Source organism: Podarcis melisellensis (assembly GCF_964234715.1).
Source record: "Podarcis melisellensis genome assembly, chromosome: 11".
NCBI classification, from domain to species: domain Eukaryota; kingdom Metazoa; phylum Chordata; class Lepidosauria; order Squamata; family Lacertidae; genus Podarcis; species Podarcis melisellensis.
The window spans coordinates 2,469,428-2,484,130 of NC_138543.1; the positions used below are offsets into that span (position 1 = coordinate 2,469,428).

The 14,703-nt window shown below is 41.8% G+C and overlaps 1 protein-coding gene across 1 annotated transcript in view; it reads right to left on the reverse strand.

Annotated features, from left to right (window-relative positions):
* Positions 1-5,974: 5,974 nt before the first annotated feature.
* ALDH1A1 (aldehyde dehydrogenase 1 family member A1) overlaps positions 5,975-14,703 on the reverse strand; it is a 61,216-nt gene continuing 52,487 nt past the window's right edge. The window contains exons 12-14 of the mRNA XM_081930661.1: positions 9,476-9,633; positions 8,062-8,136; positions 5,975-6,590 (exon numbers count right to left, since the gene is read on the reverse strand). Coding sequence (XP_081786787.1) covers positions 6,518-6,590; positions 8,062-8,136; positions 9,476-9,633 — 306 coding nt within the window. The 3' untranslated portion in view covers positions 5,975-6,517. The remainder of the gene's footprint in view (positions 6,591-8,061; positions 8,137-9,475; positions 9,634-14,703) is intronic.

A 14,703-nucleotide genomic window follows, 5' to 3' on the forward strand; every position in this document is an offset into this window, starting at 1 on the left:
CCTTTAATTCCCACTTCAGTGCTCCCTTTCCCTCTGCCCATTTTTGCAGAACGAGAATTTGGGTGGATAAATTGATGGAGGGGTGGGATACATTTCACGAAAAGCTTAGTAGGTAGGTTTACAAGTAAGAACAAGAAGAAGTTGAACATGGCCTCTGGACCCCAAAAGAGCAACTGAATGTTGGAGTGTGACCCCTCCAGCAACCCCATCCAAAGTATGTCCTATAACTACTCTAAGATCACCAGAAACCAACCCAACACTACATTCACATCATAATTATGAGCATCAGTCATTGGTTTGTTTACCTTCATTTAATCCAAAAGTGACACAGGACACTGATTCAAGACTTCCTCTGCCTCTCTGGGATCAGAAGATAGAAATCAGAGAGGAACATGACCAAGTCATTTTCTTATCCTGCAAAGGAGGGTGCAACAAAAATGCTGATTCTTCAAGCAAAAAGAAGACACACAGTGCATGGAAAGGATTCAGATATAGCCCATGCAGCTGTGTGAATAAAGAGACCCAGTGGACAATTCTGAAAGACTGGGCAGAGAATACAAAATCCAATAAACCTTTATAACATTTTCTATACATGATTAGCTCCTGATTGTCACATGTGTGAAGCTTTCCTGCAATATAATTGGATAACAGAACATGGGGACAACTCATGTATACATTTTCAGAGTCATGACACCTCTGAATTATGGCACCCAGGTATCAGAGACATGTACTGCGCATGCAGTTACTGAGGATGTGAGCATAGGTGCATGCAGTGGTGTGCTGTGCTGTCTTGACATTTGCCCCAGGTTATGGCATTCACCTGGGTCCCAGGTCATGATACCCAGGCATTAATTTCCTATAGATGTTAAACAGCATAGGAGGCAAGTTGCATCCTCGTGGCAGCATCCTTGTGGCAACCTTACCAAAAACTGCAGCAATCTCCTACCACCATCTCCTCAGCCCATCTTCCCTGGAAGGACTGAAGTTAGAACAAAATGGTCCCACCAAGCCACACTCCGGCTAGGACATATCCAATGAAGAGAATTGCTCCCCTTCTCCACCTCCTGATGAAGATCATCCATGGCAGTTTCTGTTCAAGAACCAGACAGGCAACCAGATTGGAAAGCACCTAAAAAAACAATTTCATCCAATAAACTCAGAAGTTGGGTGACACACTACATACTTAAGCAACTTGCCCGCTTACTGCAAATTTGCAATGTTCAGATCAGGCAGGTCAAGTGCTAGTCTGTTTAAGACTTTCAGGAGTGTCAGAACCACACCTTCCCTTAATATTTGTAATATCTGCTCCTTGGTGCCCTGGTTGCTTTCCAGCAGTCCAATAAGGGCAAGAAGCATCAATTATGTGCTTGAAAGTTTTCCTCTCTCCAGATATCTTGTTTACATCTTCAGATTATGCAATCCGAAGAGGAGACAAAGAGAGCCCACCCCATGGCCACACCACAATGCTCTTGAATCTGAGAACCCTGGATTCCACCCCCTTTCTATATTTTTCTGAAATGGCCAAGATTATCGAAATGCTGATAAACTGAAAAAACTGCTCTGGTGTTCATGAGCTTTTGTGCAGTCCTTTTTCAAAGTGTAGTTTGGGCTCAGAGATGTGGAATGTGATCTTTGGCTAAATGGGTTGTTTGTCCCTTTCCACATCTTATGATGGATCCTGCTGAGTTGCTGCTTTTCTTCCTTCAAGCATATCTCAAATGTTTTGAGCAAACACTAACATGTTCAGTCTTAGGCTGGTCTGAATTCTAAATTGACAAAAGGTGTATCTCTTTGCTTTGGCAGGACCCATGGGCAAATTCAGCACATCAGATTAATCAGATTAATAATATAGAACAGGCGTTGGTTTCAGTAGAGGAGAAAAGAATGTAGGCTGAATTGCCCTTTGGATGGAAATGAGGAATCTGTATTTGTTTGTAGGTATTAATTCCTATTGCTAAATTAGCTCTTTCAACACCTGAAATACTTCCTGATCCCCACCGCCTTTGTGCTCCCAACATACATCATTGCCCAATGCATCTGAGGTAGTTATCTAGTATACAAAGCCCTTAACAACTTGGGATCAGTTTACCTATGAGACTGCCTTAACTCACATGTGCCCACTTGACTGCTTTGATTGGCAGAATTGGCACTATTACAGGTGGCACATAGTTGCTGTTTTGCATTTGCAAGAACTCAGATGTAAACAGGTCCCAAGTTGTTAGGGCTTTAGATACTAACAGTAGCACCCAGGGGAAGGGGGGGGTGGTCTGCCCCGGGTGTCATCCTGAGAGTGTGTGTGACAAAATCCCCCTGGACGCAATCACTGCCTCGCCGGATCACCCCACCCCTGGGTGCACAGCATGTGCGCCTCTCCGGGTGCCCGAGTGGCTAGTTCTGCCACTGGTAGCACCTTGGACTTGGCTGGTAGCAGGATCTGCTGTCAGCAATCATGCTGCAACATTCTGCACTAAATGTAGCTTTGGGGTCGAGCACAAAGGAAGCTGCACGTAGAGCATTGGAGTAAAATCCATGAAGTGATGATGAATTTAAGATTCTTTGGGGGTCGGGAATGAGAAACAGAGATAAACTGACATCAGCAGAGACAGGGCCTTCTCCATGGTGATGCTCTGGCCCCAGTTTTCTTTTCATAGGCAGGTTTGTCTGGTGCTGAGCTTGCTATATCTTCAGTGCCAAATGAAAACATTTCTTGTTTCTCAGGCCATTTATTTTGCATTCCTATATTCACTTTTATGGGAGTGAGTGCCATTGAATTCAGCCAGGCTTAGTTCAGAGTAGAACATTTGCTATGTTTTAATTATTTATTTATGGCATTGGGTAATTGGGACATAGAGGTTCTGTTGGTTTACTGCCTGCCTGGCTGCCCAGCAGTCTCTCTGCCTGAGCTGGGGGACCTGGTCTTGGCGGCGATGTTTAGGACTCCCAGAGTGTTGGTTCTTGGGAACATCAATATCCATGCCAAGGTGGGTGGCTCAGGACTTCATGGCTGCCATGACAACGGGGCTGTCCCAACATGTCACTGGTCTGACACATATGGCTGGTCACACTCTGGATTTTGTCTTTTTGACTGGGCCAGAAGAGAGTGATCTGTAAGTGGGGGATATTGACACCAGCCCCTTGTCATGGTCAGACCATTTCCTGTTGAGCTTTAGGCTTTCAACACCCTTCCCCCTCTGCAGAGGTGGGGGACCTATTAGTATGAATGATGGATACAATTGGTTACCAGTCGACTCTGGGAGTTTTCCCCGCTGATATGGCAGGCACTCCCGTTGAAGCCCTGCTTGATCAGTGGAACAGCTGTTGACACAATCACCCCGAGTCCCCTCTCCTGCTTCATGGAGTCCGTCTGACCACGTGGTATCCTCTCAAACTTAAGTGAAGAATCAAGCTGAGATACAGCTTGAATGCAAGTGGAGGAAAACCCCAGCCGAATGGCAGTGGCAGTGAAGGCAGCAAAAAAACCACACTTTGCTACCTCCATGGCATCCTCCCTATGCCACCTGGCAGAGCTTTTCTGGGTAGTGCAGGGACTTTTGTGGATTGGCTAAAAGAGGTGGTAGGACTGAGGGCAGCTTGCTCTGACTTGCTTGCCAAGCATTTGTCTCTGTTGTAACAGCATTTGAATCTCAAGAGATGTCCCGAGCACGGTGGCCAGTTCTGTGTCGTTAGATGAATTTCAGTTGCTGTGATTTGATGATGTGGACAAGGCACTTGGATTGAAATGAAATGAAATGAAGTTTATTACGGTCCCAGACCAGATTCACATACTGTACTAAACAAACATGAAACACAATAGAATTAAGTTTGAATTTACAATAGAATATAGCAATAAACAATACGAATATGACAGCCATTAGAAATGTAGTTTAGGTCTTAGTCTCTAAAATATTATCTAGGGTTTGCATCTGAGGCCTTAGTCTTTGTAATGCACAGCTTGCTCCCTGAGTTTTATGGCAGCCACACAACATTTGGCCACCCTTAGCATGATCTCTGGATCCTTATAATCTATCAGGGATTTTAAGCATTGAGGTTCAGACCCACTTGGAATTTTCTGTATAACTGGGGTGATGAAGACCAAGCGTATATCCTGTTAAAAACAACATCGTAGCAAGACATGAGAGACACTTGGATTGCTTTGGGAAACTATCTGCATTCTGGACCCTTGCCCCTCTTGGCTGATAAAATCCAGCAGGGAGGAGACAGCTTTCTGAGATGGGCAGGTGGTCAGTGCTTCTTTATGAGAGGGGGTGGTTCCTGTTAGTTTGATGGATGCAGTGAAAAGACCACTGCTTAAGAAACAATCCCTAGATTCTGAGAGCTACCAGCCAGTTGCCAACCTTTTTTAAAAAACCAAGGTTCTTGAGTGAGTGGTCACTGACCAGATCCAGGAGTTATTGGAGACTGGTTTTTTAGATCCATTTCAGGGGGTTTGGGCCTGACTTTGGCACAAAAACTGCCTTGGTCACCTTATATGATGACCTCTGTTGGGAGGGGGGGCAATGTGTCCCTGTTAATCCTCCTTGACTTCTCAGCAGCTTTCAATACCTTTGATCACAATGTCCTCCTGGAAAGGTTATTAGAGTTGGAGGTGGGTGGCATGGCTATGCAGTGGTTCTGGTCCTACCTGGATGGTCATCTTCTGATGCTTGGGGTCTGTTTTTTGGCACCATGGGGCCTTAAGTGTGGGGTCTCTCCGGGTTCAATTCTATCCTCCATGAAGCCACTGAGTGAAGTCATTCAGAGTTTTAGAGCGTGGTTTCAGCTTTATGCGGAAAACACACAGCTCTAATTTTCCTTTACATCTATAGATTTGGCAGTGGATGTGCTGGACCAATGTCTTGTCCCAGTAATGGACTGGATGGGAGCCAACAAACTGAAGCTCAGTCCAGATAAGACTGAGGCCCTGTTAGTAGGTGGTTCCCTAGATCAGATGGATGGAAGATTGCCTGCTGCTGATGGGCTTACTATCTTTGAAGGAGCAGATACGTAGCTTAGGGGTACTTCTGGAATTTCTGCTATTGCTTGAGACTCAGGTGGCCTCAATGGCAGAGAGTGCCTTCCATCAGCTTTTTGCCTAACTTCTGTGGCCTATGCTCTGGTAACCTCCAGGTTGGATCACTGCAAGGTGTTGTGTGTGGGGCTGCCTCTGAAGACAGTTAGAAAACTTCAGCTGGTGCAAAATTTGCCAGCCAGTTTGCTCATCAAAATGAGATGATTTGAGCATTCTGTATATCCCTGACGCTGGCCAGACTGCACTGGATGCCAATTAGTTTCCAGTCCCAATTGAAAGTGCTGATGCTGACCTATAAATGCCTTAAGGACCACCTTTCCCCATTCAAACCGACCCAGACCCTGCACTTGTCATTTGAGGCTCTTCTATATGCCCCCCATCCCAGAGAGGTCCAGCGGTCACAACACAAGAACAAGTATTTTCTGTGGTGTCTCCTCATCTGTGGGTGCTGGTGCCATCTTTACATGTCTTTCAGTGCCAGGCGAAAACATTCCTCTTTACCTTCAGCCATTAAATAATCTATGGCCTGTTAAATGTGGGGCAGTATTTTTATGATTATTTTATTATTATGCTGTGTATTATGTTTTTATTATTATGCTGCATAAATTATGTTCTTAATGTTGTACACCACTCTGGGATCTTTGGATAAATGTATATAAATGGAATATATAAAATATATTTGCAGATTGGGCAGTATAGGTACCAGTATGTCTTATTACCAACTGAATTAGTTTAGTTTTCAAAACTCTGCATGTAAAAATTCTCAATGTCTTAATGACAAAGCATAACGTCTTATGTTGCAATGCCTCACACACCTCTGCCAAATAAGCCTCATTGTGTTTGATGGGCGTCACTCCCAGGGAACGGTACATAGATTGCATGTGTAGCATACAGCGTTAGTTTGTAATGGAAACAGACAACTGAATGAATCACAGTAGAAAAGGATAGATTTTTAAAAGTTTACATCCAAAATGCCTCTCCACAGTAGTTATTATGAACAGAATCAAAGTTACAACATGTACCCAAAGATTGCTAATGATTTTTGCTCTTGATTACAAAGTCTCTATTAGATAGCCATATTTAAATACTTTTGACAAGCTCTTAACAAAGAAAGAGATGACAGCTTATGATTCTATAACAGCACACTAAAGCAAATTGTGTAAATATGATATGTTCACAATTTTATTTCCCATAGCACTACAGATATATTCAAATATATTCAAATACGGGGGGGAAATTAAAATTGATTTTTCATCAAAATTCAAAACTTGTTAATTAGATTCAGACATTAAGATTTCCCTTTCTTAGTTAAGCAGATATAAGATTTTCTAAATGACTGTTAATTGCTAAACACATTTGTTTTTACAGATAGAAAGAAAACCCAAATTACATGAAAACATCTGCTACAAAATGTTCTGCTCTATAGCTGGCCTTGCAAGTCTGATTAGCATCTGATGTGGTCAAGTCCTCCTGTTCCCTGCAGTGACATTATGAATTCTTCTGTGGAATCTTGATGGTGACTGTCTTGACTTCTGTATACTCATGAAGGCCATATTCTCCACTTAAAGAGAGAGAGAGAGAGACCATCAGAATAGCAACAATATTTAATATATCTGTGATCTAGCATGTTCAATGTCCAAGAGCTGCAAATATCATCTGACAGTGTATTTTGATCAGATGTTACAGGAAGCTTGGATAGCCAGAGATGTCAGTCTCTGTGACAGCCTTTTTTTATGATGACAGACAGAGTCTGGGAAGCTTTGGCTTGGCAACTGAGTGGCTAGGAGTGGAATTTGAACGCTACGGTCAATGAGCTACTTTTGAAAGTTAAACTATGTGCCTCCTTCAGCTTACACTGGTTGGTTGAGGGGGTTTCAAATGAGAACTTGGCAGTGTCAATTGGTTGACTGATAAGGGGGTGTTTCAATCAAGTCTGACAGAAAGCATTTCCTGTTTATGGAAGTGAAAGGACAAACATTCTAGTACAATTTCTATTCATTGCCATGAAGCTTCAAGAGAGTCTGACAAAGGGCGTATTTCTAGTGACTGTGTCCAAATTCTCTTAGACACAACAGCACCCAGCCATGGACTCTACAGAAATTATTGTTTTCCTCTGAGGCCTAATGCATGATCTGGGCTAGATAACATTCTTCGCCAAAGAAGGCTATTTGCTCACCAAGAAGGCACAGAGGCTTGCATTCTGTATGGATCTGTGCTATTATGTGCTTTATGACATCTTTAAATTGAAGTTTGGGGTAGCTTCAGGCAATATTCTAGTGGCATTTGTTTTCCTGCTAGAATGGACTGTTTTGTAAAACTGAAATGAATTGTACATTCACATTTTTTTCATTTCAGTTTTACAAAACAGTCCATTCTAGCAGGAAAACAAATGCCACTAGAATATCCAACAGGGCAAACTTCTGGATGGAAAATGTAATTAGCAGTGTTGAAGAATTCCAATGAAAACAGAAGCAAAAGCTGCTGATGTTCACTTATTCACGCCATGCCCAGAATGGAAATCAATCCAGCAAATACTGATCAGTCTTTGCTGTTGTTTCTCAGTCCCAAATATATATATACTTGATTATGGTTCCCACCCCCATTTTAAATTGTGTTGAAATGAATAGTGTGGAAGTAATTGCATCATTCATTATGTTAAATTGATAAATAATTATGTAAATTATATTAAATAGTGAACAGTGAGATGAACAACTTGGCATTTGGTGGAAAAGAAACAACTGCAAAACAGAAACAGCACAGGTTATTTCCTTCCTAACTGTAACTGATATGGACAGCATATCACAGGATGAGTTAATACAACCCACAGTTTCTACACAGTGATGTTCCTTCCCTGTCTTCACTGACTGGTTACTCATTCTTATAAGCCAAAGCAGTGGAAATGCCAGGAGAGCAAAGACAGACTTCCTGGAAATAAGAATGTTGTAGTGGTGACATTTTGTGCAAATACGAACTTGCTCAGATAAAATCTCTGAAATCTGTATCTGAAACAAATCCCCACTGACTTTACTTACAGCTCTCGGCCATTTCCTGACATTTTGAATCCTCCGAAGGGAACCTGAGCAGCCACTGCACTATAGCAGTTCACCCTGAAGAAAAAGAGAAGATGGAGCAACTTAGTCATGGGCAGGAATTCTGATAGGTCATAAGAGCTAGCTGAGTTTCTTTACAGAATCTTGCACTATGTGCATACTTTAAAAATCAGAATAAACATGAATTTCTCTCATGTCACAAAAATACAAATATGCCTTCAGAACTGCTGCAAGCTCTTCTGTATGTCTGCTACCTAACAGTAGAAATTGTTGAATTATTCAACCCAATTCATAGAAAATACAGAAATACAGTACTGTCTACATGTGGAGTAGCATGTTGTTCAGTGATTAGTATGGATAGTGAGCTTTCAGACTTAAATCCCTGCTCTGATAAAGATTCCTTGGGTTGTTTGCCTCTAAATTTTTGCAGTGTGTCAGCTTGAGCCGGTTTACCAGCTACACACTTTCCTGAAGAAGAATGGCCTTGTCACAATGATGCATGCCTTAGTCTACTACTCTAATGGACTGTAGGTGGGGATGCCTTTGAAAAATATTCAGAAAATGCAATAGTCTTAGTGATTCACCAGCTTAATTGGTTCCCAGGCAGTTCCTGCACAAAAATGAAAATGTTGGTATTATCCTTTGAAGCACTAAATGGTCTGCGTCATCAGACCCTAAAGAACACCTGCTCCCATTTGTCCCTACCTGTGTGCTGAGATCTTCCTCAAAGTCCCAACCTCATGTGCTCCCACCATTTGCAGCATGGTGATGTGGGTTAGCAGTGGCACAGAAGCAGAAGCTGTAGAACTGCATCCCTTGGGAAATGTTTTTCAAAATTGTGCCTAACTCATGATGCCATCCGATGGGCAGGGTTGTATTTTGTGCTGGCTGCACATGCCTGTTATTGGAACAGGATCCGTCAGCTGATAAGCAGAGGTTAAACCTTGCTCAGTTTCACAGGAGTCCATGCAAACCCCTTCTTGATTCAGAACGGCATTTACACGGAAACTGCTGCTAAAACTAAGCCGTTTGCCTTGAATCTCTTGCTAAAACGGAGGAAATAACCAACTTTGGGACCTCAAAGCACCTTGCATCTGATGTCATTGGGATGTCAGATGATTGACAGGTGGGTGGCGTGTGATGCCAATTCTGATAAGGGTATGACCCCTGAAGCAAAAAAGATTCTTTGTTAAAACTACAGTCTAAAGATGTAGGAAGAGGTAGCAGACTTAATAGGTTCATGTCTCAAAGATGCTATTCAGGTTTGAGGTTACACAGCTTTTCTCTCTCTTCAGGTACTCTGTGTGCCTTCAGATCACAAATGCCCATTAAATCGTGCCGTAAGCCTTCTATGTAAGGTTAATTTGGGTAAAATAACAACACCAAGGGTACTTACCAGACTGTTCCAGCCTGAAGAGCAGCTGCAAATGTCAGAGCTTTGTCAATGTCTTTGGTAAACACTCCAGCGGCTAGACCATAATGAGTATTGTTTGCTCTTTTTATAACTTCATCAACAGTCTTGAACTTCATGATTTGCTGAACTGGCCCAAAAATCTGTTTGAAATCAAAAGAAGCAATCAACAATTAGCATGGCAAAAATCAATAGATACTTTCTTGCAAAGTATACTTTCCCTATTACATAGGTCTTAAAGTATTATTCTCATTAGTGATCAAATCAGTGCTCTTTGACACAGTGGTTACTTTATCATTTTAGACCCACATTTTCCCTATGAAACTTACCAACCTGCCTGCTCCTTCCCTATCACATTAATCTTCATAACTCCATTAAATGGAATGCAGAGATTCTCTATAGCATGGTTCATGGAGATTTCAGATTCAAATAAATGTAGGATCTCCTATTATAGCTATTGCCTTCAGAGGAGAACCAGAAAGATGTTTAGCAGTTTGGAAAACAAGTCCTCCAAAGAAATATTGAATATTGAGTTGAATATGTTTAACCCAGAGAGAAGACTAAGAGAGGAAATGATAGCATTCTTCAAACATCCAAAGGTCTGTCACACTGAAGAAGTTTAACACCGGTTCTCTGCTGCCTGAGGATGCAGGACAAGATAATTTGCTGTATAATTCTGTCTACCCAGAACTATTGAATTCAGTGGGGCTGACTCCCAGGTAAATGGGATTAGGATTGTAGCCTTAGGACTTGTCTTTTTTTTTTCTTTTTTTTTTTAATTCTTTTTATTAAGTTTCGTTTGATGCATACACATGACAAAAAGAATAGATGTGAAAAAAAAGAAAAAAAAGTAAAAAGTAAAAAAGAGGGAGAAAATAGAGAAAAAACAAGACAACATAGCACATTACATTTACAGTTCAACTTCCATCCCTCTTGATTCCGGATTCCTAATTTTTACAAAATTCCATTTTTACAGCTGTTGTAGTTTAATAACTTGAAACATCGAAAGTTTTATAATAAACCTACTATAGTTGGTATGTTTTCATAATTTCTTTCTATGTATGTCATAAATTTAGCCCAATCGTCCCTTAACTTTGTATTTTTTTGGTTTCTGATTTTCTGCGTCATGTTTGCCAATTCAAAGAAGTCATATAGTTTATTTTGCCATTCCATCATCGTTGGGGTGCTCGTGCCTTTCCATTTTTGAGCAATTAGCAATCTGGCCGCTGCTGTTGAGTACTGGAACAAAACTACGTCTTCTTTCCTTATCTCCTCTCCTATGATGCCTAATAAGAAGGCCTCTGGTCTTTTTGGGAAAGTGTATTTTAATTTTTTTTTTAACTCGTTGTATATAGTATCCCAGAATTTTTTAATTTCCTCGCAGGCCCACCACATATGCATGAAATTACCCTCCTTTACTTTACACCTCCAGCAGACCCCGCTACCGATCTTATATATCCTGTTCAGTTTTTCTGGTGTTAAATACCATCTGTGGATCATCTTTTCTATATTTTCCCTGATTGCGGCACACGCCGTAAATTTTATTCCCTTCTCCCACAGTTTTGACCACTGCTCGTAAGCTATGCTATGTCCTATATCTATTGCCCATTTGACCATGACTTCTTTGATCTCCTCATCTTTTGTGTCCCACTCCAATAGTATGTTGTACATTTTAGATAATAATTTAGAATCACCTTCAATTATTTCAATCTGGAATTTCGATTTTTTTTCATTCATTCCAATTTTTTTATCTTCCGCCCATAGGGCATTGATTTGATAGTATTGTAGCCAAACTGTCAGTTTTCCCTTCAGTTCCTCGTACGGTCTTAATTTCCACGTGTCTTCCGATCTTACCAATAGGTCCTCATATGTTAAATTCTCTACTCCCGTATTTATATTTATAGTTGTTATAATATTAATTGGGGACAGCCACCAGGGGGTTCGCCATTCCAGTAGTTTTTTATTCCTTTCCCAGGCTTCATACAAGGGGCCTCTAATGATGTGACTCGAAAATCCCCTATGCACCTTCCCTTTGCTCTGCCATAGATAGGCATGCCAGCCATATCTATTATCCGCCCCTTCCAGGTCCAATAAGTCACTATTTTTTAGCGTGATCCAATCTTTGACCCAGCATAAACATGCGGCCTCATGGTACAACTTTAAGTTCGGAACAGCGAAGCCCCCTCTTTCCTTCCGGTCCGTAAGAATTTTAAATCTAATCCTTGGTCTTCTGCCCTGCCAGATGAAGCCTTAGGACTTGTCTACTAGGAAGCAAAATGTGGATTTGCAGCTGTAGGATGTAAAGGCAACCACAAAGCATCCGCACTGGACCTTCCCTTCATTAAGCATGGGTTGTTTCAATCCTTAAGGTAAAGGGACCCCTGACCATTAGGTCCAGTCATAACCGACTCTGGGGTTGTGGCGCTCATCTCGCTTTATTGGCCGAGAGAGCCGGCATACAGCTTCCAGGTCATGTGGCCAGCACAACTAAGCCGCTTCTGGAGAACCAGAGCAGCGCACGGAAATGCCGTTTACCTTCCCGCCGGAGTGGTACCTATTTATCTACTTGCACTTTGACGTGCTTTCGAACTGCTAGTTTGGCAAGAGCAGGGACCGAGCAACGGGAGCTCACCCCATCGTGGGGATTCGAACCGTCGACCTTCTGATCAGCAAGCCCTAGGCTCTGTGGTTTAACCCACAGCGCCACCCGTGTCCCTAGTTTCAATCCTTAGAAAGTGCAAAATAGCCAAGGTTGAAAACACACACATACATTTCAACAGGGGACGGTACAGGAAGACTTTGTGAGCTTGCCCCTCGATTAAAGGGGAGATAGGCAAATCTACTATTAGCAAGATTAAGCTAACAGTGAAAACAGTTTGAAAATGAAAGCAATTGCCTTGTGTGTGCTTTCCTTTGCTGGAGATTTTCAAGCTGAGGCCAGACAGCCATCTGTTGGGGGAGCTCCAGCTCTCAGTTTCCTGCGTTGCAGGGGACTGGACTAGATGACTTTTAGGATTCTTTCCAATTCTACAATTCTGTGATTCTGTGAAATAACCTACCATGCTCTCTCTGATGCTGTGATTTACACAGTGGAGAAAGAAACCTGCAAACCTGAAACTTCTTTCACAATGCCTGCATGTAGAAGGAGGGGTGGGTGGGAAAGGAATAGTTGAACCGGGGATGGAGAATTCTATTTATACTTTACGTCACTTTCACACATTTTCACACTCTAATAAGTCTGGTCCATTTCTTCATTAGCCTGGGTCATTATTGGGAGGGGGGAACACCTCATATTTATACTTGGATTTTAAAGCATCTTGTCTAAATACATCCTTGTGATGAGTGTGCAAGTAAATTGTTATTAAACTCCTTATTGTGTGCTTCTATTTAAAAATTAAGAACACATTTGTGTTTTAATCTCATAAATGTTTATTGGAGATTTGCTTATCTACAAGTTTCTGCATAAGTAAGAAAACAAAGTTTAAAGAAACTTTTTATTCCTTTTGTTTGTTCAAACTATTGTTACAAGAACACATTTCCACTAGACTCACCATTTTATATAAATATTGAACCATTTGTGACCCTCATTATTTTCATCCCGATGAAAAAGTACAATATTTTTGTTTCTAGAGTTTGTGTGGAGAGAAATTCCCACATGAACTTTTTGTTTATTCACTGAATTCAAGAAAAGGCAGCTTTTTTCCTAAATCAGAATGTAAGGATTGCCAGGCTGGGTCAAATCTGTCCTGGGAAAAAGGTCAGTGTGGTGCAAACCAGGATCAGAGAGACCTGGGTTCAACTCTCCACTCAGCCACAGAAGTGATATTGGGCCTGTCACTATCTCAGCCTCAACTAGGGTTGCCATATTTCAAGAATACAAAACTTGCCCCCCACAAAAGGCAAAGAGTTATACTCAAACACACACTTTCTGGTTACGTTGGCAAAACCCCAGACATTTGCAGATTTTTTGAAATCCGCCCCTCATGCTAATTTTGCAGACATATGGTACCCCTTGCCTAAACTATCTCACAGGATTGTTATGAGGATAAAATGGGCAGGGGGAGAACCAAGTTTGCTGACCGGAGTTGTTTGGGTGAAGGGTGGCTAGAAATACACACACACCTGCAGACGCAGAGAGAGCAGCCAGAAGCAACAATAAAGATCACAAGGCACCCTCAATATCTCCGGAGATTATATTTCTAGTTTTCACATCTGAGGGCACTAGAGACAGGCAACTGCTTTTAAAGAAAGGTGATAGTCTGGAAGAAAGCTCACTTCTCACACTTTCTATTGTCACACTCTGATCACTGGTCAACCAGCTTTTGAAGTCCTTTGAAACAATACAAAACATGCAAAGCTTGCTTAGCAGAGGTAACACACACTATGGGCAATTCTTCTTCTTCTGCATAAGGTAGTTGAGCTTATGCACCAACTACCTTTGATGCGTAAGTTCTTCAGGTTAAGACACCTTCTGGTCTGGTTCGCTCGTAAGGTGCTTACTATGACTTCCAAAATCTATACTTTCTCTCTAAGTCAGTCATAGTTTTATAAACTGCCACATTTATGAATGCCTTTGGTAAAGACAATAGAGCTGGAAACCAGCCTCCCACCAACCAGGCACTCTCAGGATGTTTGGGACTACAACTCCTACCAGCTTCAGTGCTGGCTGCAGCAGATAGGAACTGAAGTCCAACTACACCGAGGGTGCTAGGCTGGTGAAGGATGTGTTAAACCAGGCCTCGTTTTTCTCTGCTCTCAGACCCTCTGCATAAAAGCTTTATTTGCACAGAAGCCGAAACCACAGGACAATCCCATGCAAGTTTACTCAGAGGTGAGTCCGACCGTGCTCGTCTGGTGCTTAGTACTAGTGCTGCAGGATTGGAGTCATGCAGACCATCCTATACTCAGTAAAACGTGCTGAGCTTGTGACATGCAAATACTGGCTGGTATTCAAGTAAGTTGTACTCAGAGACAACTCTTCAAAATGAATGAATGTGACTATGTTAGGCCCATTAATTTCAGTGGGTCTGCTCTGAGTAAAATTTAGCTGAATGCCAGCTACTCACTTTAATTTTATTTCAATTGTTACAACCATCTATAGGAGCCAACGGAGCCATTTCCATATATTGCCAGAATATATTTAAACAATAAATGTCACTGTTTGTAGAAATCAGTCTTCAGTACTCCAGGTCTAAGTGTTTTTCTTTTCAAAA